General features: G+C 34.6%; 1 protein-coding gene across 2 annotated transcripts in view; it reads left to right on the top strand.

Moving 5' to 3' along the window:
- Nucleotides 1-27,553, top strand: part of LOC114338469 (transcription factor sox-2-like) — a 318,719-nt gene that overhangs the window by 103,815 nt on the left and 187,351 nt on the right. For both annotated transcript variants that reach the window (XM_050649367.1, XM_050649366.1), the window contains exon 3: nucleotides 15,666-15,860. In XM_050649367.1, the coding sequence (XP_050505324.1) occupies nucleotides 15,666-15,860 (195 nt within the window). The remainder of the gene's footprint in view (nucleotides 1-15,665; nucleotides 15,861-27,553) is intronic.

Raw genomic sequence — 27,553 nt, 5'->3', positions numbered from 1 at the left:
ATCAATACACTTGTTCAAACGAGATTCCAATTTATAAATTCCATCCCTGAACCGAAACTGACATTACAATTTAAAAATAAAAAAAAATTGAGCTTTTATACAGTGCCTATGTCTGCGTAACTAGTAACCATATGGAATAGGTACTTTTTTATTATCAATGTTTGCGAAAAAAAGTTATTCTTCATAAAATACTCTGCATGGTCTAAAATCTAAAATCAAGATATCAAATTTTATCAATTTTATACGAGATATGTCAAAAATATGAATTTCGTTCAAGAGTGAAGTACGTTTATATTTCAGAATATCAAAAATTGTTGTTAAAGAAAGTTGTTTGCAATTAAAAACGATGTTTTAACATTCAATTACATCCTTCTAATTAAAAAAAAATTGCAAATTTTTCTTAAATTACGGATCATTTTATTGTAATTGTGATAACTGCTTTATTATCAATTTTACGAAAAAAGTTATTCTTCATAAATTGCTCTACCTGGTCTAAAATCTAAGATGCAAACATCAGGTATCAAATTTTTTCAATTTTATACGAGGTGTGTAAAAAATATGAATTTCGCTTAAGTGTTAAGTACCTATATAGTTCACAATATTTAAATTAGAGGTATGTAATTGAATATTCAAACATAGTTTTTAATTTCAAACAACTTTCCTTAACAACAATTTTCGATATTGTGAAATATAAAGGTACTTTAACTCGTGGGCGAACTTAATATTTTTTGACAAACTCGTATAAAATTAATAACATTTGATATCTGATGGTTGCATTTTAGATTCTATACGATGCAGAGCATTTTATGAAGAATAACTTATTTTCGTAAAATTGATAATAAAGACGTTTTAAATAGGTTCCAAATTCCGCAAGTTACTGTATTACCGTAACTGTAAAAAAAGTTTAAGCTTATTATTAAAAAATGTACTGTAGGTAAGTTGCAAAGAAAAAAGTTGCATAAAAATTTGCCTCAGTTTTTATATTACATTTTTTTATCTGTCTTATTTTCTCAAAAAGAAATTGTTTATTTCATTTTTGAAGTAAAATAATTGAGTGCATTTAAAGTTTAAAGACTACATCCTAAGCTGTACAAAAAGGCCTATAAAAATATAATATATCCGTTTAGACAAGGCGAAAACGGCGGGTCCGTTGGGAAAAATATTCCCATGAGATTTTAATGCATAATCACATTCGTGAGATATCCCAGAATAAGGTTCAAGAAATTCACTAAATCAAAATTTAAAGCCTCCGCTTATTTTTAATTAATAACAGTGGACGGTTAGATCGTATTGACGCGGCTGTAAATGTGAGTGCAAGTAAGATGCACAATTGGACTACCGGAATGGCATCTCTCTCGCACTCAGGATTTACGGCCGCCTAACACGTGCATGGCGCTCATATTTATTACTTAAAAATAACAGCTTAGTAATAAAATAATGACAAAAATTTCTTCAGGATCTTGTAGGGGGGGGGGGCATTAAACTTTGATTTAGTCACTTTCATAATAATAACTTTTAACCGAGTTATTAAGCCTTGAAAATCGCCATTTTTCGTTTTTTTCACTTTTAAATTGTTTATAACTCGAAAGCGATCAACTTTAGAGAAAAATTATAAGAGACCTTTTTTATCCAGAATGGTCCAAATAACCTACAAAAAAATTGTCTGGGCCAAAAATATTGATTTTTGCAATTTGATTAAAATAAATTGTTAAAAAAATTTGGACCACTTTTCACGTGAGCGACTTCTTGAACCTTATTCTGGGATGTCTCACGCTCACGAATGTGATTATGCAAAAAAATGCAACGAACCCGCCGTTTTCGCCTTGTCTAGTTTAAACTTGAGTAATATCCTCTTAAAGTGGTAGTAATTCCACAAAACTACGTAGTTTTCAAAAATTACATTTTTTGAGACGTCGTATAATTTGAATTAAATATTTGAGATTTTTTTAACGAAACATCGTTTAATAAGATGCTTGAAAAGTAAGTTGTGCAAATTTTAGAGTTTTATAGGTAAAATTGATTTGTTGCACATTTTTAAACCATTTTTAAACAAATTTAATAAAAGTTTCATTTTCCGCCCACACCCTACTTATGCCCATATTACAACTAACTATAAAATAGCTTTGATGTTCTTCTTTCATTTCCAATTTATAAAATTTAATTTGATCAATTAGTGAAAAAATTATAAAAAATTAAATCAAGCGCGCGGTGCGTCAAACGCTACTATACAGTGCGCCAATGTTTGTGATAAGGGTTTTTGTGTAAAATTTTCTGAATTTTTTACTGATCATCAGTTTTTTTCTAAAATTTATATTTTCGTAGGTATTTAAAAAAATAACTAATTTTGCAGTTCATTTGTTTAATAAAAAGTAAAGCACCCAATTTTGGAGTAGAACTTTTTGATATCTTGTTTATTAAACATTTCTTAATAAAATTATAAAAAGTTCTATCTTGTTTGATTTTTTCCATAAGCAAAAACTCCATTGACTTCCCTTAAAGTTCAGCAACGAATTAAATAATTATTCCGACAAATCATTGCTATTTTGTTACAGTGACACATAAAATGACAGACCTACTTATAACCTGATATTTTATAATAGAAATACTAGAACGGTATATTTCTACGTAACGATTTCCATTACAGAAACATTCATTGTTCCAAAGTTTCGTGGATCTTTCCTAACTACTTTATCCTTTGCAGTTCAACCAACTTTTTGCAAAGTCTATAAAGAGTGAATTTTAAATTAAAACACAAAATAGGACCAAAGACGAGTCTCGTTGGAAACAAAAACGAAACATTTGAATACCTTCATTATTGCGGATGGCATGCACCTGTTTTGCCATTGGATAAAACAATGGAGCAGCCGATTGGTCCCGTCCAATGAGGAAGCTGTATTACATTACACCCGTTTTTGTTCTGTGTTTTGTCATTTTGTGTCTAGAACTTTGTGAAGCTCCACTATAGGGTCCTTTGTGCTCGTCTTCTGAAGCGAGATAAGAATTAATTACAAGCCATGATGCTCTTTTGTTTGCTTTCTCATTTTCGCTCAAAAGATAATTTAATGCTTTTTCCTCTCTCTAGATGGGATTTTTTATTTCGTTTGGTGGGCTATTGTCTTCGAATAACAGTGGCTGGAAAAGTAGATAAAGAATTGTACGTGGATTATTTTAACGTTTTAACGTAACAATATATGGCTGGATTTAATTTTTCAAATGAAAAATCATATAAAATTAAATCAATTCTATATTAAACTCAACACTTAAATTAAATCAATTCTAAGTTCACATTATATTTCCCTTGTTGCCATATTTCAAAAATGTCAGGATAAGCTAGAATTAATCACGATTGATTATCAAATCACTGATATTACAATTTGCGCTTCAATGCATTGCAGGACTAATAGACCAGCGCATTTAGAACAACAAACACAGGAATAATTCGATTTTTAAATACAGCACGTAGAGACTTTGCAACTTTTTGCATTGTGTTCGGAATGACGTCAGGAAAAAAGTCTACAATAGAAAACTGGGTGGAAATGCATAATCGCATTTACAGTTCATAGTCCAAGTAATAAAGGTTAAAATAGGACAAAACTTCGCAATTTTTACAGAATGGATCGATTTGCTTGAAAATTTAAGAATAAGTAGTGGATAGTCCAAGGATCAAAATCTATATGATGCCGAAAGGCCCTTTTATCATGGGGGTGGTTGCCACCCCATGTCGTGGGTTGAAATTTTTTTTTTATATTTTGTCCGCAAAAGTTGGTACAAACATTCATTCTAAGCAAAAAACGTTCTATACATTTTTTTGATAAAATTAATAGTTTTCGATTTATTCGCTAGCGAAAGTGTTAGTTTTATATCGAAAAAATCAATGTTTTTAATCAGTTTTCTGCAAATAACTCAAAAAGTTTTCGTTTTATCAAAACAACTTTGCTTAACAAAAATGTACCTTTTGAAAAAATCAACAAAACCGTTATTTTTATTTTCTTTAAGACTAATAGTAATCGAGTTATACTTTATTACATGTTAGCTCTTCTTCGTCAAATGTTAAATATTGTAGTTTCAAAGTCAAAAGACGGGATAACTATGCATTTTTCGAGGATAACTTGTTTTAAACTAATTTGAACTATGTAAAAATATCTATCTCCAGAAATAAAAAAAGTCTTTAGCTCAAAAATTCAGTGGCTTATAATGAAAAGAATGTCAGTCCCTATTTTTTTCAGCGAAAAGTGATCGGAAGCAAACCCCTAATCACCACCCTAATTAAAATTAGTCATTGATCTTATTTGGTCTTCTTTATTTATGTATTATTAATAGGTTCTAGAAGTTTGACCGGCTTAGAATGATTGGTTTTTAAAAAAAGTCAAAAGCGAATATCGAATTTTTGGAGATTGGTAAAAAATTCCCTTTTCTTCAGAATAGAAAGATTGGCATCAGAAATACGAAAAAATGTTTAAATATGAAATTGTAGCTTATTTAATTAGCAAGAATTGGTTTGCAAAAATTTTTTCTACGGTAAAAATTGAGTGAGCTATTGATAATTAAAACTTGTAATAATAACATGTATAAATCACCTTTACCAACCCTTTCAAAGTCACCACTTTTGCGACTGAGGATTTTAAAGGGATTTAATATTAATAGTCTTATAGATCTTGTAAAAACCTACAAAATTCTTTTTTACCAAACTTTCTAAGATAAAAATTAAAAATGTTACGGTTAAAAATCACTATATTAAAAAAAAGGAGAAATCCAATTGGAAGCAAAATAATCTAAGTTAGCGGTGTTTTTAGTCATTGGCCATATTCATTCTTCTTTATGTCATCAGAGCATCAGATGTACGAAAAAATGTTTTCATATGAAATCGTAGGTTATTTATATCCCAAGAACTTGGTTTGAAAAAATTTTTTCTACGGCACAAATTGAGTGAATGGTAAATGAGTATACAGGGTGTTTCAAAAAGGTATGTCATAAATTAAATCACGCATTCCGGGGAAAAAATAAATTGATTGAATCCACTTACCTTAGTACACAAAAGTTTAGGGGGGGTTTAAGGGAGCAAAATTCCCATAAAATTTTATGGGGTGCACAAATGTCACTTTAATTTTTTTAAGATGTTGCTGCCACAAGAATGCTACATGTCCATTTTAAATGAAAAATCTCCAAGAGATTTCGATATATGAAAAAAAAATCGATTTTCATTTTGTAACTTCAAAGGGCTGTAACTTTTTTGTGTACACTTTTGTACTAAGGTAAGTTGGATTCAATTAAGTTATTTTTGTCCCCGGAATGCGTGATTTAATTTATGACATACCTTTTTGAAATACCCTGTATATAGAAAAACATTGATTTTTCGATATAAAACTAACACTTTCGATAGCGAATAAATCGAAAAGTATTAATTTTACCAAAAAAATGTATAGAACATTTTTTGCTTAGAATGAATGTTTTTATCAACGTTTGCAGTCAAAATATAATAAAAAATTTCCACCCCCGAGAAGGTGTGGCAACCACTCCTAAAGCGCCTATCGGGCATCATATAGATTTTGATCCTTGGACTATATACTACCTATTCTCAAATTTTCAAGTAAATCGATCCATTCTGTAAAAATTGCGAGGTGAAAAGCTTCTTTTCCTGGACTATCATACAATGCATCCAAAAGTGTATAAGCATGTCAAAATCAGTATATTAACCCTTACATGACCAATCTTTTATTAGAAACAGCGAGGCCAAGGGGGGTAAATAAAAATGTCCACACATAAATGAATCAAAAACGTTCTTCTTTATTTAAACTAATTTAAAAATAACACTTTTACAAATAAAAAAAAAAGTATTCCTACACGTTAATGGAACAGTTAAAAGATAAAAATTTATAATTTACCCGGAGTCTTCGGCTTCAGTGGAATTGGCATCATCATAGGATACCAAAACATTTGACTTCTTGCTGTGCTTACCGCATACATACTTCTGGAATTTTGAACAAACTATGGTTGTTTTTGCCCACTTATTGGTCTTTTTTCTTTTAGATTTTGATAATCTGCAACATGAATGGTATCGTCCCTTTTCATTTTGGGATGGTGTTGAAGGTATTCAAGGGGGATTATTTATAGTCCACTGTCAAGTTTTTATAAAAGTATGAGGAAATGAATTAAATTATAGAAATGCAGGCAGTAGTACGCCGACAACTCCTAATTATTTGAGATTTTTAGGAACAAAGGTATTTAGAAAATCGGATGTAATGCAATGTTTTCGATACTTTTTAACCCCCCTATTAGAAATAATAGATAATAAAAGGTACAAATTATACTAAACAAACTATTTATTTTATAACCGAACCGTATTATAATAATATACAAACAAAGAAATTAAGATGTGTCTTCTACAACGTATACTTCAAGACTACTTATCGAACGCAGAACTAACACTAACATACAGTTCTGGCATTCACATCCCTTGTAACATGTGCAATCTTAGGTAAGAGTTTATCGCCCTAATGCATTCGGAGAATTGGCCCAGCCATGAAGAGAGACCCCACATGTGTATTCTAACACTTAACAAAAATAATAAAGTTGAATTCCAACATCCCCTCGCAACTAAAATTATTTTTGAATTAGTCAAACAGACCCCCTTTACTACTTAAGTACTCTAACTTAACCCTATTCAGCGGTTTAGTCAACATATTGGCTATCATATCCTCGGTAGGACAATACCTAAAGTTAACAACCCCTTTTCTATATAACTAATTCCGGCTCTAAACCCACAAATTCGTTTATAACCTGTTTTAAGCAAATTGCTTCCTGACATCCTTCAGCCAATCCTATGTACTCTGCTTCAGTTGATGATAGAGACACGCAATTCTGTTTTCTACATCCCCAATTTATAGGCGAACCCCGTAATAAAAATATATACCCGCTATTTGATTTTCCTTTCCCCTTGTCTTCTGCCCAGTCAGCGTCTGCATAGCCGTATAATGCACTATCTGTCCCTTCTTGTCCTAAAATAAGCTTTTTATATTTACTTTTCTTTAAATATCTTAACACCCTTTTTGCTTCGTTCCAATCTACTTCATTTGGATTTTTATTCTGTTGGCTTAGTATGGTGACGCTTGCCAATATATCCGGTCTAGTATTTACCGCAATATATAATAAACCATCAATCAGTTGTTGATATATTTCACTGTTTTTCACCGGCTTTTCTCTGCTAGGCTTATAGTATCCAACATCCAGCGGTATATTGAACTCTTTTCCATCTTTCATCATAAACTTGTTCAGCAATTTGTCAATATAACTGGCCTGATTTAAACTACATATCCCTTTATCGCACATTTCAATCTTCATACCTAAATAATTTTGTAATAATCCCAAACTCGTTATTTCAAAATTACATTTTAGATTCTCTTCAAATGTATCAATTACCTGTGTATCCTTTGCTGCTATTAAAATGTCATCCACGTATATAAGTACGTAAACCCTTTCATTATTTATTACCTTGATATATAAACATGTATCAATATTGCTTTTACAAAAATTCTCTTTAGATAAAACTTCATCAAGCTTTTTGTTCCAAGTTCTGGCAGATTGTTTCAAACCATATAAACTTTTATTTAATTTGCAAACACAACTTGTATCCTTTTCTTCAAATCCCTCAGGCTGTTTCATAAAAATTTCTTCTGACAGTTCTCCATTTAGAAAGGCTGTTTTTGCATCTATATGCCTTACTATGAGATTTTTTCTCCATGCCTCTGTCAATAAAATTCGAAGAGTAGCTTGCCGCGCAACCGGAGCGAACACTTCATCGTAGTCTACGCCGAATTTTTGGCTAAAACCCCTTGCTACCAGCCGTGCTTTGTACTTCTTCGAGCTTTGATCTTCGCCTGTTTTTAACTTGAATACCCATTTACATGAGACTATATTCTTTCCCTTTGGTGCTTGTATTAAATCCCAAGTTTTATTTTTCCTTAATGACGTGATTTCCTCTTCCATAGCTTGCTTCCATTTATCACTATCACTTCTTTTAAGCGCTTCTTTAAAGTTTCTAGGTTCTACTTCTTCGAGTTCTGTCAACTTTGCTATGTAGCGCTCAGGTGGAATACCTTTATTTATTCTGCTAGATCTACGATCACCTGAATTCTCTATATCGAGATCTGTATCTAATTGATAGTTAGAATCACCGTCATCGTCATGGGATTCTTCCCAACTTAAGCTCTCATACGTGTTAGATGTGTCCGTAGAATTTTCTATTTCCTCCGTGTTTTCAAAATTTGCAACCTCTCTGTCTTCTACGTCGTTTGGCTCTATTTTTTCCCGTTCCATCATGGACCCAATGGATATTTTCTCACTTTTTGCCTCCTTTTTCTCGACGCATATATTTCTCTTGGAAAACACCACACTACGGCTAATTGTAATACGTTCTGTATCTACATTTAACAATCTATACGCTTTTGATTCATCAGAGTAACCTACGAATATCAGTGACTCATCTTTTGGATCAAATTTATCCTTCATTTTTTCTTTGGGAATGTGGCTATAAACCGTAGACCCAAATATTTGCAAATTCGACACATTCGGTGTTACTTTATGCCACAATTCATAGGGCGTTTTTTCTTTCGACTTAATAGGTAATCTATTTTGCAAATAATTGGCTGTCACTATCGCTTCCCCCCAAAATTTCTTTGCTAAACCCGCATCGATTAACATGCACCTAGCCATTTCAACTAGAGATCGATTCTTTCTCTCTGCAACCCCGTTTTGTTCTGGATAGTACCCCGCTGTATATTGAATTTTTATACCTTTACCCTTTAAAAATTCCCTTAAATTATTATTTACGTACTCGCCACCCCTATCCGACCTAATTACTTTTGGAACCCTACCTAACTGATTACTCGCAAATTCTATAAACTCTTTTATACATTTTACCGCTTCATTTTTATGATTTAATAAATATATAGTTGTATATCTAGAAAAATCATCAATTAAAATCAAAATATAACGTTTACCCCCTGGAGTAACAGTCTTCATGGGCCCGCAAATATCCGAATGTAATAAGTCAAGAATATTAAATGTATTGCTATGAGAAAATTTTGGAAAACTCTTACGTAAAATTTTACCTTTCATACAGCATTCACAAGTTTCCCTAATCCTACAGTCTGTCATATCAATCCCGACTGCCATTTTCTTTTCCATTAAGTGTTTGACTGCATCCATGTCCCTGTGTCCAAACCGTCTATGCCATGCATGTTGACAGTTGCTGGAGTGCTCCACAGCACTCAATCCATGGTCCACAGTTGAAAGTTTGTATAAGTCCGGTGAAGGCACCGCACTCGCGACGACTTTTCCGTGTAAAGCGATTTTACACTCGTTTTTATCGAATTGCACATTATGTCCCGCACTTGTTAGCTTTTTCACCGAAAGCAGATTTGAGTCTAATCCCGGCACATACAACACTTCGTCGATTTTTAAATTTTCCACTTCCGATCCAGTCACGCACTCAATAAGTCCTGTTCCTATACCCTGAACCTCGGAGTATTGCCCTTTCTCCGCCAAACTTACAACGCCTTTTCTGCTACCGTCAAATTGGGTATAGAATCCTTTGTAATTAACCATGTGGCTCGAAGCTCCTGAGTCCACATACCACGAAGCAGAATCCCTTTTTCCGTCCCTTGAGCTATAATTGACCATAAAACATGCATCATCAGTACCTTCAGTGACTTTATTGGCCTTTTCCTTCTTAAACGCTTTGTACTTAAAGCAATCTCGTTTAAAATGGCCCTTCCGGTTACAAAAATAACACTGCCTTGCTTCTGCCCTTGCAGTACCATTATTTTTGTTACCCTCGTATACTGACTTCATCACCGACTCCTCCTGATTTCTTCCCAAAGCTCCCTGACGTCTCCTGTACTCATCTATTAATTTACTCGTAACAAATTCTAGAGTAAATTCACTCGATGGCCTACTTTCCAGCGCTGTAATCAAAAAACTGTATGAGTCTGGAAGACTTCCCAGCAAAATTCCTGCTGAGAACCTGTCCTTAATTTCTTCCCCTAAGGCGGCCAGTTTATTCAACGATTCTAGGAATAAACTAATGTGTGCTTCCATATCACCATTCTCCTCTAGCGATAGCCTACAGATTTGCTTTAACAAAAACACCATACTAGACAAACTTGATTTCTGATGATATTCCCTTAGCGCTATCCACGCATCGCGCGCGAATTTCCTGTTCCGGATATGCACTAATTGATTAACGTCAACAAGTAAGGCTATAGTTGACAAAGCCTTATCATTTTGTTTTTTCCAAGAACTGCTTCGATCTGCTTCTAATGGTAACTCACTCGAAACTATTTCCCATAGATCAGCATTGATGAGTAACATTTTTACTAAATAACTCCAAGATTGATAGTTCTTGCCGTTCAACTTTTCGACGTTATATTTCGCACTCTCCGCCATTATGTATCCGGTTAACACGAAAATTTCGCGACTGTACACTTTTAATAATTATTATCTTAATATAGGTGAGCTAACAACGTAACTGAGCCCAGAACCTACTAGAAATAATAGATAATAAAAGGTACAAGTTATACTAAACAAACTATTTATTTTATAACCGAACCGTATTATAATAATATACAAACAAAGAAATTAAGATGTGTCTTCTACAACGTATACTTCAAGACTACTTATCGAACGCAGAACTAACACTAACATACAGTTCTGGCATTCACATCCCTTGTAACATGTGCAATCTTAGGTAAGAGTTTATCGCCCTAATGCATTCGGAGAATTGGCCCAGCCATGAAGAGAGACCCCACATGTGTATTCTAACACTTAACAAAAATAACAAAGTTGAATTCCAACACCCCCTTGGTCCTTCTAGGGTTAAGGGCCAGATGTTGTTACTCGATGGTTTTGGAATCGCTGAACACGAAGACGCAATCAGAACCGACCCCCGGAATACCTGGTGCCAAGGGTCTCTGGTAAGATACGCCATCTTCTGGAGTTTCGAGGGGTTTTGGTACTAAATTGATGCAAACAGATTACTTAAGGGGTTTTTGTGATTGCTGAACACCGTATTCCATATATGTCATGATAAGCTAGGATTAATCACGATTTATTAGTAAATCACTGATATTACAATTTGCATATCATTGGATTATAGGACTAATAACATCATATTTTCTTAATGTTTAAGTTTAAGTTCACATTGAAAAAGTGCCTGAAAAATATTAACCTACGAGATATGAAAATTCGTATTCGGGTGGTATACAAAGAGTAAATGAGAATTGAATTAAAATATCCGAGGAAAACACATCATCTGGTGAAAACACATCAATTTTTTGCATTTGATGACATATTGGCCAGAACTAGTAAAACTTCTGTTCACAGAAATTGCAGATAACGCTCCCCTGTAAGATTTTCTTAAACTTCCGGTGACCAAACCTTTTTTCTTACACGGATGACAACCGGGGATCACAAATGACCCCCGGTGAAAAATGACAATGGCTCCGTTAGTCGCGCGGTCTACAATCATAGACCACTCTCCTTTAAGTGGTCGCTAATTGCTGAAAACTGCACATACGCCCCCATCCCGCTTAGTCTAATACTTCCAACTTACTCTTCAGTTTACTAAGAGCCGCCGATCTGTTTGCATTATTTTTTTACCATTATTCAAAGAGCACTGGTCTACAACCGTAGAGCGCGCGACTAAGCGCGTTCCAGTTTTAGTTGTATATATAAAGCTAATATGTAGCCTGCTGTGTGTATAAAGCTAATAACATAAATGAAAAAGTTTCAAGAAGCGACTCCATTGAAAACTTAGTATGGGAACTAATCAAACCGCAGATTAAATATGGATCAACTATACCTTCCCTGCTAAGAGAACTGAAGACGACGAGCTCGCGCACTGCTTGGAGTTCAAGAAGTCGTACCTCCTCCCCCTAATATTCCAACAAATTACGTGGGACGTGGGACGATATTGTATTTGGACTTGGACGAATTTGCAATATGTCAACAAGAACGGCATGCCAAAGATGTGACAAATTTGCATGCAAGGATCTGAATGTTTGACGGACTAAAATTGTGCCACTTATACCATTCAATAGTTTTGTTCTATTTTTAATTTGCAGTTGTATTCTATATTATTCATTCCTATTGGTCATTTTAGAAGTTCAAAGACAAAAAATATTTGTGTTTTTTACTAAATTGAGCATATTTTTGTGACCATTTTCATTTACTTGCGAATAAAGACTCAAAAAATCATGACGTCGTTTTTAATTTTACCACTGTAAAAATGAGAAAAGCCAAGGAACAGAACATATCTAATATCAAAGTGCGGACATAAATAAACATGTTATTAACCATTAGATAATTTGTTAATTTTGTCAAAATCCGGTATTATACGACAAAAAACTATTGGTCTACAATCGTAGACCGCGCGACTAAGATCGTCAGCAATAACCGCGCGCCAATAACGTAGGGTTAAGAAAACGTGAATTGCGGCTACATAAATCCTGCAAATGTGTTTACAAAATAATGAATTTGTTCCATAATTTTGCCGCGCTCTGTATATTCTATACAAGAATAAAAAACCGCTAAACGCCGTAAAAATGAGTGGCGCATAAAATATTCCAGCTACAAAAGATCTGATATGAATATTACGTGGCGCGAAAATGGATTTTCATTTGATGCAAAACAAAATTCTAGTTTTATTTTAAAAGATTTTTCCATAATATTTGCTAAATTTGAAGTAAACGCGCCACAAAAGAGTAACTTTGATACAGTTTGAATTTTGAAACTCTTTTGTGGCGCGTTTACTTCAAATTTAGCAAATATTATGGAAAAATCTTTTAAAATAAAACTAGAATTTTGTTTTGCATCAAATGAAAATCCATTTTCGCGCCACGTAATATTCATATCAGATCTTTTGTAGCTGGAATATTTTATGCGCCACTCATTTTTACGGCGTTTAGCGGTTTTTTATTCTTGTATCAGGAATTTTTCAAAGTTATTTATAAATTAAATGTATGAAGTTGAATGCAATGTTCCTCTATTACACGTCAAGCTTTATAAATGGTCACCTTTGTTGCATTATCTCCCAAATGATCTAGTGTCCATCGAATGTACACTAGATTTTTTTTTATTCGAAATAGATTGAAAAAAAAATTGAGATGGCCGGTAAATGAAGTCGGATTGCCCGTTGCCAGATCAAATTTAGCGTCGTAACCACTACAACTACATAAACCATTTCGGGAATAATCGTTAATTGGATTATACTTTTGTAGCTTAATAACTTCTAAACGGCTTAACCGATTTTGATCAGTAAACATGAGTTTGAAACGTATTGACCAGTAGTATCTGATGGATATAAGGTCAAGTATGATAATTGAAGCTATTACAGGAATTATTGAGCTTGAGAAACCGTTTTTCCCACAGGAAATAGATCTTATCATACTTATGAAGCCTATAACCTAAAAAATTCAAATTTTCCGGGATATGAGGTATACACCATTAAATTCGTCTGGAGTCCTTCTATAAACGCTAAGTTATTGGCGCAATTCGTAGGTTGAAATGTTGAGTAATTGTCGAAAAACCAAAATTTTCAAAGTTTAGTTTTTCAGTTTTTCGGCTATACTGAGCTGTGTGTATGTCTGATCCTGACGGCTTAGACACCATTTGAAAGCTTAAGTCAACACTATTAATTTGATGTATTTGCGGTTCTCCTGGCTCTTCTTGATCCGAATATATATACCCCCAAACATATGCCGTTTTGTACCTACCAAGTCCTATAGCTGGCTTATGGGTGGTCAAAAGTCACAAACTACACCGGTTCTAAATCGGCCATGACCCCCTCTTCAAACACAGAGGAAAAATATCAAATCGGTTTAACTTTCAAACACACATACATATATATCCACAAACATTTTCCCTTTTTTAAATAAAAATTAAGTCACATTTCTAAGCTCTATAACTTTTGAATGGTATAACCAATTTTCAAAATTAGACATGCGTTGGAAAGGCAATGATCAGTACTGTTAGAAGCCGCAAAGGTCGGACTTAAATTTTCGAAGTTTTTGGGAGTTTTGGGGACCAGAACGAAAAACAGACCCTAAATAGGAAGGGCCGTAAAATCGACACCCTTGGACCAAAATGGATGGTTGACATATGAATGGGTGAGTCTTTTTCTGAACTTGAAGATGGGAGTTGGCACAATTTTCAATTCAGTCAGATTTAGAAAATTGAAAATTTCGTGTATATAATAGTGTCGCGTGTAGGGGGTGTATTTCTGCGCCACTGGCGAGAACTGCCGTTCTCTGGTAATTTTTTCGATATAAAAACTATTAATTTTATCAAAAAAATGTATAATGAACATTTTTTGCTTATAATTAATATTTTTACCAGCATTTGCGGTCAAAATATAATAAAAAATTTCCACCCTCAAGATGAGGTGGCAACCACCCCATGGTAAAAGCGTCTTTCGGCATCATATAGATTTTGATCCTTGGACTATCCACTACTTATTGTCAAATTTTCAAGCAAATCTATCCATTCTGTAAAAATTGCTAAGTGAAAAATTTCAGTTCCTGGACTAATTATACTTTTGGACCTCTATAACTTCTGAACGGTTTACCTGATGTTGATCACTAAACATGAATTTGAAACGTATTGACAAGTAGTATCTGACGCATCCAAGATCGAGTATGATAACTGAACGTATTACAGGAATTATTGAGCTTGAAAAACCGTTTTTCCCATAAGAAATAGATTTGATTATACTTATGAAGCCTATAACTTAAAAATTCGAATTTTCCCAGATATGAGGTATACACCGTTAGACGCGTCCTGAGTCCTTCTACAAACGCTCAGTTATTGGCGCAATTCGTAGGTTGAAATTTTGAGTAATTGTCGAAAAACCAAAATTTTCAAAGTTTAATTTTTCAGTTTTTTGGCTATGGTGAGCAGTGTGTATGTCTCAGCTTGATCGCTTAGGCGCCATTTGAAAGCTTAACTCAACCCTATTGATTTGGTGTATTTGCGGTTTTCCTGTCTTTCCTTGAACCTAAGATATATACGCCCAAAAAATATGCTATTTTGTATCTACCTAGTCCTCTAGCTGGCTTACGGGTAGTCAGAAGTCAAAAATTAGACCGGTTCTGAATCGGCCCTCACACCTTCTTGAAACACAGAAAAAAAAATTCAGATCGGTGTAACTTTTCCACACACATACATACATACATACATATCCACAAACATTTTCCATTTTTTAAATAAAAATTGAGTCATATTTCTGGGCTCGATAACTTTTGAATGGTATAACCGATTTTCAAAATTAAACATGCGTTGGAAAGGTAATGATCTGTGCTATCAGAAGCCGCAAAGGTCGAGCTTAAATTTTTGAAATTTTTGGGAGTTTTGGGGATGAGAACGAAAAACAGGCCTTAAATGGGAAGGGCCGTAAAATCCACACCCTTGGACCAAAATGGAGAGGTAACATATGGATGGACGAGTCTTTTCCCCATTTGGCCCAATTTTCAATTCAGTCAGGTTTAGAAAATCGAAAATTTCGTGTATATATAGTGTCGCTTGTAGGGGTGTTGTGCGCCACTGGTGAGAACTGTCGTTCTCTGTGAATTATTGTTTTTATAACATATATTTTACCGTTTCAATTTTTTCAGGTGCTGAGTGGAAACTGTTAACGGAAGATGAGAAGAGGCCATTCATTGACGAAGCTAAAAGACTGCGTGCCATGCATATGAAAGAGCATCCAGACTACAAGTATAGACCAAGGCGTAAGCCCAAAACTTTAAGAAAAGAAGGTTATCCTTACTCGATACCCTACCCGTCTGTACCTATGGATGCGTTGCGAGCCGGTTAGTATTTTTTTAATTGAATGAAAGTACGAGTAGATATTTAGTGTACCTATGCATAATTAAGAAATGTCCAATATTCAAACATTAGAGGAAAAAGATTGGAATTAATTACTACTGAAGTTTATGACGTTTATTTTGTTAATTATTATCTACGCCTTATAAGTATCTACATGGTGACTATATCCTGTTGCAAGGTAGAACGACTCTCCATTTTAATATTTCCCGTCAGGAGTCGTTTTCTAGGTCTTTTTATTGATAGAATACGATAATACTGATAGAAGCTCTAAAAACTCTTTTGTCTTTTGGGCAGTGTGAGCACTTGTATTGTTCTGATTTAGTATTCGCCGATTCGCCGTTGTGTATTGCTTTGTAAGAGTTTCGGGATAATTTCTGGTAAACAAACGGTTATATACCAATCAGAAGTAACCGTTCTTCGATATTCTAAAGCACTTTTTGCCACATGACCAGATTTTGACACAACAGTTGCGACCATTTTCTTTGAAACACTTCGAGAACGGATCACTGTTGGTTTTTCCTCGCCGTGAAACATCCACAGCGGATAGGGCTTTTCATTCACAGTCATTTGTTTCGAGCTTCTGTCATGTGTCACATAATATTAATTTATCTACGTCGTAGGTACGTTATTCATCATCATCATCATCATCATCATCATCATCATTTGGTCTATGTGAGTCTTTTCCGCGTTTACTATTTCCCTCCATTGTTGTCGGTCCTGAGCAGCTATTTCCCATTGCCGTACTCCCATTTTGTGTAGATCACTGGCTACTGCGTCCTTCCATCTTTTTCTTGGGCGACCAACTGACCTTTTTCCATCGGGCCTTTTCCAGAATGTGGCGTTCAGAAGTCTTTCGCCACTTGATCTTAGCACGTGACCCGCCCATCGTATTCTGTTTGCTTTAATGTAGCGTACTATGTTTTCATCTCCATATATTGTCTGGAGTTCATCATTGTGTCTTGTTCTCCATTCTCCTGTTGTCTCGTCTCTGCAAGGCCCATAGATAGTCCGCAGTATCTTTCTTTCAAGTACCAGTAATTTTGTCGTTTCCCGCTCATTCAGAGTCCATGTTTTTTTCTTGAGAGTCTTGAGAGTATTTTTGATTTAAGTAGGGTCATTAATGAGTAATATGCCCTGTTTCCTGCAATGATCCTGGCTGCCACGTCCTTTTCATATTTATTTTCAGATGTTAAAATCGCTCCCAGGTACTTAAATTTTTTGACGACTTCAAAGTTGTATTCATTAATTGTTACGTTTTGTCTAACCCTTGGTCTTGGGTTCTTCGTAACCACCATGTACTTGGTCTTGTACTCGTTCACCTTAAGACCAACTTCCTTGGCTCCGTTCTCGAATAGGGTGAAAACTTCTTTTGCATCTCTGGTGGATTGTGCAATTGTGTCCACGTCATCCGCAAAGGCTAATAGTATTTTTGATCCTTGGGCTGCAAAACCGTTTGTCAGTTGTGGCTGAGCTTTCCTTACTGCATGTTCCAGTGCGAAGTTAAACAGCAGGGGGGCGAGAGGATCTCCTTGTCTAAGCCCGGTGTCAATGAGGAATTCCTCCGACGTGGTGTTGCCAATTCTGATTCGTGCGGAAGCGTTCTCGGTGCTCACATGTGCTAATCGTACCAGCTTTCCAGGTACTCCCATTTCTACCATAGGCTCCCATAATGCCTCTCTGCTAACATAATCATAAGCTTGTTTAAAGTCCACGAAGATTTGGTGTACGTGTCGTGGTTAAATTCCCAGTTTTTTTCCAACACCTGGCGTAGGACGAAGATCTGGTCTATGGTCGACCTTCCCGGTCTGAATCCGCTTTGGTAGTCGCCTATTATTTCCTCTGCATATGGAGTTAGTCTTCTAAACAGTATTATGGATATAATGTTGTATGTTATGTTAATCAACGATATTCCTCTATAGTTCCGACATACCTATTTGTTTGTCTCCCTTCTTGTGAATAGGTATTATATGGCTTTCGTACGGCGTATATGGCTTTCGTATGGCGTACGTTATTGGTATATACCAATGATACAAACCAAAGACGTATGACGTAGATATATTAATATTATGTGACACATGACAGAAGCTCGAAACAAATGACAATCGATGAAAAGCCCTATTGGCGTTTATCGGTTCGTAGGAGTAAATCCAAGATTCATCGCCACTAACAGTACTATAAAATGTTTTTTGAGCTTTCTTTGTTGAGTCGTTTCAATGTTTTTCGACACCAATTGATGCCTACCGCTTTTTGTTATTCTGTGAGCAAATGAGAGATCCAACGGGAAACCAACTTCGTAACACCCATTTCTCCAAAGATCTTTTAGATCGAGGTCTTTGAAATGCCTAAAAATGACTCTATCTCCCGGTATGTTACAAGGCGCGGCGGTAATCCATAATTAGCTGACGAACCGCATCAACGTTTTGCTGTTTTGGGTGGATCTAGCTTTAATTCGTCGCTGAGACTGGAGCGACCACGTTGAAATTCGCAATACCAGCGAAATAGTTAATTAGTGTGATGCTTCATTTCCAAACACAGAAACCATTTTAGCGAGACATTGCTGTTGGGATAAGCCACTCCGAAAGTTGTAAAAATTATTGCTCGAAAATGTTCTCGGCCTCGGCTAAGCTACACGACTTGTATCGCAATGAAACTCTGGATTTATGTTAACAAAAGATTGAGGTTACATTTGTGTCGGAAAGTTTTATTGATGGCGTCCTCTAAGCGGCTGCAAAACTAAAAAGACAAAGATATAAACAATGTTTTGTGGATGTATCTGGCATACCTTGAACTTTGGGTGACCCCACAAGAAAAAATCTAATAGGATAAGATCCGGTAATTTCAGTGGCCATTCAATGGTTGCAAGTCGTCCAATCCATCATACCGGAAAAACTCCGTCTTGCTGGAAAATAATGTCTGGTGAAAATCTCGTGGATTATTTGTGATTATGTCCTTTAATGGAACCCATATCCCTTAATATTGCAGCCCAAGTAGCATATTTTCTCCACTATTCTAACGTTGTATCGTTTATTGTAATTTAGACGTTTATTCATCTAAATATTGTAATTAGTGTAACATTATCCATCATTCTCAGGAGTCCCTGTACTCTGGGCTAATTAGCAAAATTCACGGAAAAGTTATTTACCAGCAATTTTATTGCTGGAATCGAATTATAAGATCCTATATATTAATAATATAGGTATGCAAAGTCCGCAGATAGTGTGCTACTTTTTTTATAAACAAAATGGCGCCGACAAATCGTATTTTTTTCAATTATTGCTCTATAACTCCGAAGATTTTAACTTTACAACAAAAACACCCAAATAAAAATTCACCGCAATTAAATTCTGCATAGAGATATGTTTTTCACGATTTGCTTCGACAAAAATTTTCCTCGGAAAATGCGGGTTTTCTTAACAAAAACTCGAATTTTCGAAGAAAGTTTTAGGTAAATAATTATTAATCAATAAATAAATAACTTAGTGACATCAAAGCTTTCTTGGTATAGATTGTAATTCCAGAAGCCGGTGAAAATTAAACGAATATTTTAGCAACAATTCAATTGTTAATTAACAATTTACGATCGCAATAATAACCAAAATAATCATGATACATTGATCAAACCTATAAAGATTATAAAGATGAGATGCTTATTTAATATTTTATCGACAAAATATAAATTTTTCTTTTTTTTGCATAATCTTTGAATTTTGAAAAAAAAAATAGTTATAATACGCTAGTCTAATTAGTAAAGTACAAAGAAAGGTTATTTACCAGCAATTTTATTGGTGGAATCGAATTATAAGATCCTATATATCAGGGGTCACCAATTAGCGGACCACGGTCCGCATCCGGACCGTGAGCTACTTTTGTGCGGACCGTCATTAAATTCAGAATATAGCGTTTGGCAATTTTGAAAATTTTTTTTCATGAAATTAATTGTATATTATGTTGAACTCAAGTTATGTGTGCGAAGCCGCTTTATCAAGAATGAACTTTATTATAAAAATCGGTATACATCTCAGCTGAATATTTCAACTCCCTAATGAGAATCAGTTGAACCAAACTCACTCCAAACCTCAGACAGGTTGTACATAATAAAAAATGTCATTTTTCTCACTGGTAATTTAATTTTGTAAAGAGTTTTCCCTTTATTGTTATATTTATTATAATCATTAATTTTGAATTTAAGTAAACTGTAATATAAAATAGTCATGTGCGTTTTTTTATATTCATTTTCTCTCTACTATAAGTAGATTTAAGTTATAGTTTTCAGATTTAATAAGTTTGCAACAAACAGCTTGCATTGAAAAACTAATGTAGAAAAGATAACAAATTATTTACCAGGATTCGAAACTGGTTTCTTAACTAGTAAACAGTGTTTCCGATTAGCTCTTAGTTTTTATCAAAATTAAGGTGGTTTTACTTGTTAGAAAATTATCAAAGTTGGTATAATAGTGTATTATATAGTGCTTAATCCGATTTTGGGATCAAACTGTAAGTTAGATCATCTTTATTACTATTTTTTAATCAACAAACAGTAAACAACGGTTATAAATACCAGTAACGAGGTAATTAAGTAGCTTAATTACTAATGAACCTGTCCAAGCACAAGGGCCGTAATCAGGCAACATAGGCCCAATATGCAGGAAATTTCAGAGGAGAGATCTTCTGAACTTCAAAATTCTCAAGATGTCATTAATCCATCCAATCAATCAAAATTATATTCAACCGCTCTGACTCAACCTAACAAAAAATTCGCAAGCAAAAACCAAGCCATTTTATTCAATTCACTTCCAAATACAAAAATTGAAGATTATTTAAATGCCATAGCAACTAAAGTCGATCCCAATAAAATTCTCGCCATTTCCAGGATTGTAAATGATCGTATTTGCGTATATTTTACTACTGAAGAAACAGTCACCGAATTTTTAAGAACAGATAATGGAACAATAGTAATCAATCAGGAACGTATCCAAGCCAGGAAGTTAGTCACACCAAGCGAAAAACTGATAATTTCTAATGTCCCCCCATCAATACCTCACAGTATTATAGAGACTCAACTACAAAATTTTGCAATTCATCAAATAACTCCATTGGATTTTCTAAGAATAGGTACAACTAACTCTTTATTTAAGCATATCTTGAATTTCCGACGCTATACTTACATTTCTCCTAAAAATCTGGAAAATATTCCTGAGTCTATATTAATTAACTATGAACAAATCAATTATCGAATTTATTTTTCACTTGAAAAACAGTCTTGTTACATTTGTAAAGAACAAGGTCATCTAGCCTCTCAGTGCAAAAAAAATACAAACACTCAAACATCTATCGAAAATTCATCACCTACTGCTCAACCAAATTATATCCAAAATTGCCACCCTATCATAACAGATGCTCAGCCAACTATCCATCCTTCACAACCTTCGCAACAATCCACCAGTCCACAATCAAAAGAAACAACCAATACTTCTCTATTTGATTCAAATCCCATTCAAACACCTATCCAGCCAGATAATGTTGAAATGAATAATCACAGCCAAAATCAACCTCCTACACCCTCTGACACTCAATCGTCTAAACGAGCGGTGTCAGAAATAACGTCTCCTTCAACATCAGTAGACCAGAACCCATTTAAAGAACCTCTGCGTAAATCTAAGAAAGCAAAAACTATTCCTGAAGATAATAAGACTTTAGCAGAAGATCTTATTAAATGCACTAGTTCTTTTTTCCAAGATAATTCTGACAACGGATATTTAACCCAGGAAGAACTAATTGATTTCTTTGAAAATGCATACGGCTCTGCAGATCCTCTCAGCATTGCAAAAACGTATACAGAAGATATCGAAGGACTACTCAATTTTTTAACTAAAATCCATCCAGCATTAACTCCCAAGTATCTGAAAAGTCGCTGTACAAGATTAAAAACTAAGATTAATAAACAGCTATTATTATCCGCTTTCTCTACTGATCACAGTGAATACAGCAGCGACGCCTCTGCTGAAATTTAATACAACATTCAACTGTATACTGCAATGGAACCTAAATGGGTATTACACCCATTTAGAAGAACTTAAATTAATTATAGCTAAGTTTAAACCATCTGTAATATGCCTACAAGAAACCCACTTCAAAGAAGATAACTGTCATAATTTAAGAAACTATACTCCGTACTATAAGAACAGAATAACTGCTAGCCATGCTAGTGGGGGAGTAGTAATATATGTCCATAACTCATTTAATACCGAAGTAATACGTTTAAGAACTGAGTTGGAGGCAACAGCAGTATCTATAAAAGGCCCCCACAAAGTCAATATATGTAATATTTATTTTCCTCCGAACTTAGACCCGTCCATAAAAGAAATAACTGAACTCTTCAATCAAATTCCAGAACCGCGTATTATATTAGGCGATTTTAATGCCCACAATATACTTTGGGGAGGTAAAAAAACAGATTCCTTGGGACGTAAAATCGAACAAATTGTTACAGATTCTAATATGAATATCCTTAACGATGGAAGAATCACAAGGTTCAATATTTCCACCGGCAATGGATCCCCAATAGATTTATCCCTCTGTGACCCTGTCTTACAACCAACTCTGTCGTGGGATGTGACATCCCATTTGCATGGAAGCGATCATTTTCCTATCCTAATTACGAACAATAACCATATCTCCTCATCAATTCCATCCAATAAATGGTGTCTGAAAAATGCAGATTGGTCTCTATATTCCTCTTTAATTTCACAAAAAATTTCTCAGTTGGTTCAGCCCTTTGATACAGACATTGATATTAACTCCAAAGTACTCCATCTCGTACAGTTTTTAACGTCAATAGCTCACGAGTCCATAGGTTATTCAAAATTTCCAAAAAAACGTGCTCCAGTCCCGTGGTGGAATTCCCACTGCGAAGCAGCAATTAAAGAGTCAAAAAAGGCGTTTTATAAATTAAGAAGGCACCCAACTTTAAATAACCAGCTAGAATTCAAAAGATTAAGGGCGTATTGTAGATACGCCTTAAAGAAGAGTAAGAGAGAAGCCTGGAAAAATTATGTATCATCTTTAAATTCATCTACCCCGACTTCTGAGGTTTGGCAAATGATAAGCAGAATGTACGGGAAAAAATCATTTAACACCATTCATTACCTAGAACATCATAACCATATTTATTCAACTAAGCAAGAAATAGCCTCCGTACTAGCAAACGTATACCAACAACATAGCAGTGACGAAAATCTATCTACAAGTTTCCTAGCCCATAAAAATAAATTTAATAATGCATGTATAAATCTTGATGACCACAATAATTTACCTCTAAATGCCATATTTACGATGGATGAACTGTTAGAAACTTTAAACAAAGTTAAAGACACTAGCCCAGGGCCTGACAACATCCCTACGCCATTTTTAAAAGCTATGCCAACGGAAGGAAAACAATATCTTTTGGATCTTTATAATTTCATTTGGACAAATAATGTTTTCCCCATTGATTGGTACGATTCCATTATTGTACCAGTTCTTAAACAGGGCAAGAATAAATCGGACCCAGAGTCTTACCGACCAATCTCCCTAACATCTAATATGTGCAAAGTACTTGAAAAAATGGCAAGCAACCGACTAATGTGGTACCTAGAAGATCGACAGCTACTTAGCCCTATACAAAGTGGATTTAGAAAGTCCAGATCTACATTAGACAACATAGTGGATATTGAATCTGTAATTCATGAGTCATTTGGATGTGGTCAAGAATGTCTGGCTGTATTTTTTGATATAACGCGTGCATATGATACAATCTGGAGATCAGATATCATAAGAATCCTGTCAAGTTGGTCGATTAAAGGAAATATTATCAAGTTTATTAATAATTTTTTATATAGGCGAAACTTCAAAGTTCGAATAGACAACTTTCTTTCAGACTCTAAAATCCAATTAAACGGTATTCCTCAAGGGTCTACTCTTAGTGTTGCACTTGTCCTTATTGCCATCAATGACATCGCTAAGTCACTTAGCCCATTAGTCAAAGCCCGTCTATTTGCTGATGATCTTGTTATATTCTGTCGTGGTAAAAATATATCAACAATGACGACCCATATACAGCAAGCCATTTACAAACTAGAGAATTGGTCGAATACTACTGGCCTAGAATTTTCACCCACTAAAACGAAAGCAATGATCTTCAGTAAAACTCCAAAGAAACAAGTAAATCCACCGAAACTCTTCCTAAAAAATTTACCAATAAAGTATTCAGAATCGATCAACTTCTTGGGAGTAAAACTGGATAGCCGACTATCTTGGCAAGACCACATCCACTCTCTCCGTCTGTCAGTTCAAAACGGCCTTAACTTAATGAAAAGTATCTCTCATAAACAATGGGGTGCCGATTTCCAAACTCTTATGACTGTATACAAAACCCTAATTCGTTCAAAACTAGATTATGCTGCTGTTGCCTACAACTCAGCCAAAGGTTCACTATTGAAAGTGCTAGACACAGTTCATAATTCAGCAATTAGAATTGCACTGGGAGCACACTACACAAGCTCAGTTGAGTGTATGTATGTTGAATCAGGCGAACCATCCCTTCAACTCAGGAGAGAATACCTTAGCCTCATGTATGCCTTAAGAGTATCAACTAACCCACATGTACCTGTTTATAAAAACACATTTACAGATAGATTTCCATCGACATTTAATTGTGGGAAAAGATTGGATCCTCCGTTTTATCATCGAGTGAGAGCAACGTTACAGAGCTTAGACACAATAATTCCACACACTTACAATACTTTTAAAGTCAGCCAACACATATTACCATGGACAATTGCTCTCCCTGCTTGTAATACAAACCTATCTGCATTCAAGAAAGGTGACACACCAGCAAAAATCTTCAATCAGAGATTATTAGAGATATTAAATGGTTTTAATGATCACATCCATATTTATACCGATGCATCCAGATCTGCAAATGGAGTAGGAGCGGCTTTCACAACAGATAACTATAACAGTTCCTACCAGCTCCCTCCCCAAACCTCCATATTCTCAGCTGAACTCTTTGCTATCCTCCAGTCATTAAAGTTTGTTAACACACATGACATCAAATTCTCAATAATCATTAGCGATTCCCTAAGTGCATTAACGGCCTTGAGGCGGGTATACCCCAAACATCCTATCCTCCTCTTAATTAAGGCGGAACTCTTGATATGCCAACAAAATCAAAGATTAGTTCAGTTCCTCTGGGTACCATCACATTGCGAGATAAGTGGAAATGATAAAGCTGACACATTAGCAAAAAATGCGAGTGAGAATCCCTTAACAGACATCATAACTACTTGCGTTCATACTGATCTAAAGCAATATTTTAAAAACAAGATCATGACAAAATGGCAAACAAATTGGAACGAATCAAACTCTACATTAAGAACAATCAAACAAAGTATATCACCGTCGAAACATCCTACAAAGAGAAGAGACCAAGTGCTCATGTCCAGATTGCGACTTGGTCATACGAAGATCACCCACGACTTTTTATTAAAGAAGGAAGCCCCTCCGATGTGTTATGTGTGTGATAGTGAACTAACAGTGCAACATATAATAATAGACTGTCCCCTCTACGTTATAGAACGGCAACATCAACAGTTACCAACTACAATTAAAGATTGTTTAAGTGAAAGTAATTCATGTAAGACTCTTAATTTTTTACGTACTATAGGACTCATTAACCAAATTTAATATACCTAAATTTTGTAATTTGATGTAAATACAGTTCATTGCTAATAACCCTTGTGGTTGAAGCAAATTGTAAATAAAAAAAAAAAAAAAATTATTTACCATTTCGTACTAAGTATGATTATTTATTTTAAATTTCTGTTTTAATAACTGGATTTTAAGAAAGTTAATAACTATGTACAAAACTGAAGATGTCTAAAAACTTGAGAAAGACGTTATTAACATCCGAATTATAAATTCTTAACTTTTCAAAAATATTCTCAATAGCAATTTACAATACTTGCGTGTTACTGATAATAGCATCAAAACAATACACAATGAATTTATATTTTATTTATTGTACCAGGAAAGTATTCAACTCTACAGTGGCCAAAAAACAATCGGATATTATTAGGTAGGTTTCCTTTCCATATTACTCCATGTTGTAAGGCCGCTTCCAAATGACAAATTTTCTAATTCGGTTTATTTTGTGGATTCCTGTTCAAAAATGTCACCTTAAACAAATCAGAAGGGCCCGGGATGCCGGTCAAAACAATCTTTTTGTACAAATTCAAAATTATCTTTTAGCCCCGAAAATTGTATTTAAAAAAAGTCTCCTGTCATTTTTTTCAAAAGTTGATAGTTCTCGAGTTGTAAGCGATTAAAAATCTGAATAATGTGAAAATACCTACGAATTTTTGAGGTTTGAAAGCTCATATGTAAATTATTAGTTTTCAGGTTGCCAAGTGCCTAAATTGAAGTTTATAAGTTCAATTTCAAGATTCTAACGAGTAATGGGGGCAGAGGCGGCTCTAGCCCATGTAGCGCCCGTGTGCAGTCGATGCACTGGCGCCCTTTAGTGGACGCGCAGTCAAAATGGAATAGTCGAATAGGTACCTATCTACTATCTAGTACTAGTACATGGGGTATTAGAGGCATTAGGTACGCTTATAATGTAAACAAAAATCCAGATGCAAATATTGCAATTTAAAGGTTGCGGAACAACTTACCCAAATCTGTTAAAAATATTTAATGAAAAATTAACTTTTTTATCTTTGAGGTAAGGTTAAAAATTGGTTGAGAAAGTTTGACAGGTTTGAGTCCACGAGTAAATAGTACTTTTAGGAAGGAATTGGTTAACTGAATAAAAAAGAACAACGTTGTGATCATTTAAAAAACAATAATAATTTATTAACGAATTATTACAGGACACGTACTACAACATATAATTATAAAAAAGATACTTTTCGTGCTTTTGCATTAGGAGTAGGGGAGTAAAGTATGCTAAATGTGCAGTCACTCGAGCGCTTTGGGGACCTATTGGGTTGTGATTATTAGGTCCTGAAACCAAAAAAAGTTAAGTAAAATTTTCCATTTTAGTGGGGACTTCCCATTTTTTAATTTAATTTTCCATTTCCAACAATCGTTTTTTCCGATTATAGCGCCATTTATCCATAATTTGAAAAAATGTTTCGAATAAAAGTTGCTTATTTTTATGCAGAAAATCCAAATCTGCAATAAAAAATGGGGGCTCCCATTTAAGATTTTAAAGTAACCTCCCACCTCACCTCCATGGGCGGTCGTGTTTGGTACCATTCGATAAATTTTTTAAAAATATTGAATAAATGTATTTTGCAGCTTTTGGGAAATATAGCGGGGATTTGTATTTAAAATTTTAAATTTACCCCCACCCCTCTCCGTGGGGGCTCATGTTTTATATCTTTCGATAGATTTTAGAAAAATATTGTACACGTAGTTTTTAGTTTTTCGATCTGACGTTCATTTTGCGAAATATTCGCTTTTTTTGTGAAACTTTTTGACTCTCTCATTTCCGTTCCGCTCAAGTCGTCAGATTTTTGAAATATACACTCTTTTGCATGTACTTATTTTACCTTATCTTAATCTGACAATTTCAAGTATTTTCAAGGATAGATTTTTTTTTGGGCCCCCCTGAACGAACTCCCCTGGGCTAAGAGCC

This window comes from Diabrotica virgifera, chromosome 4 (genome assembly GCF_917563875.1).
Source record: "Diabrotica virgifera virgifera chromosome 4, PGI_DIABVI_V3a".
NCBI classification, from domain to species: Eukaryota; Metazoa; Arthropoda; class Insecta; order Coleoptera; family Chrysomelidae; genus Diabrotica; species Diabrotica virgifera.
This window is presented reverse-complemented; position numbering and strand designations above follow the sequence as displayed.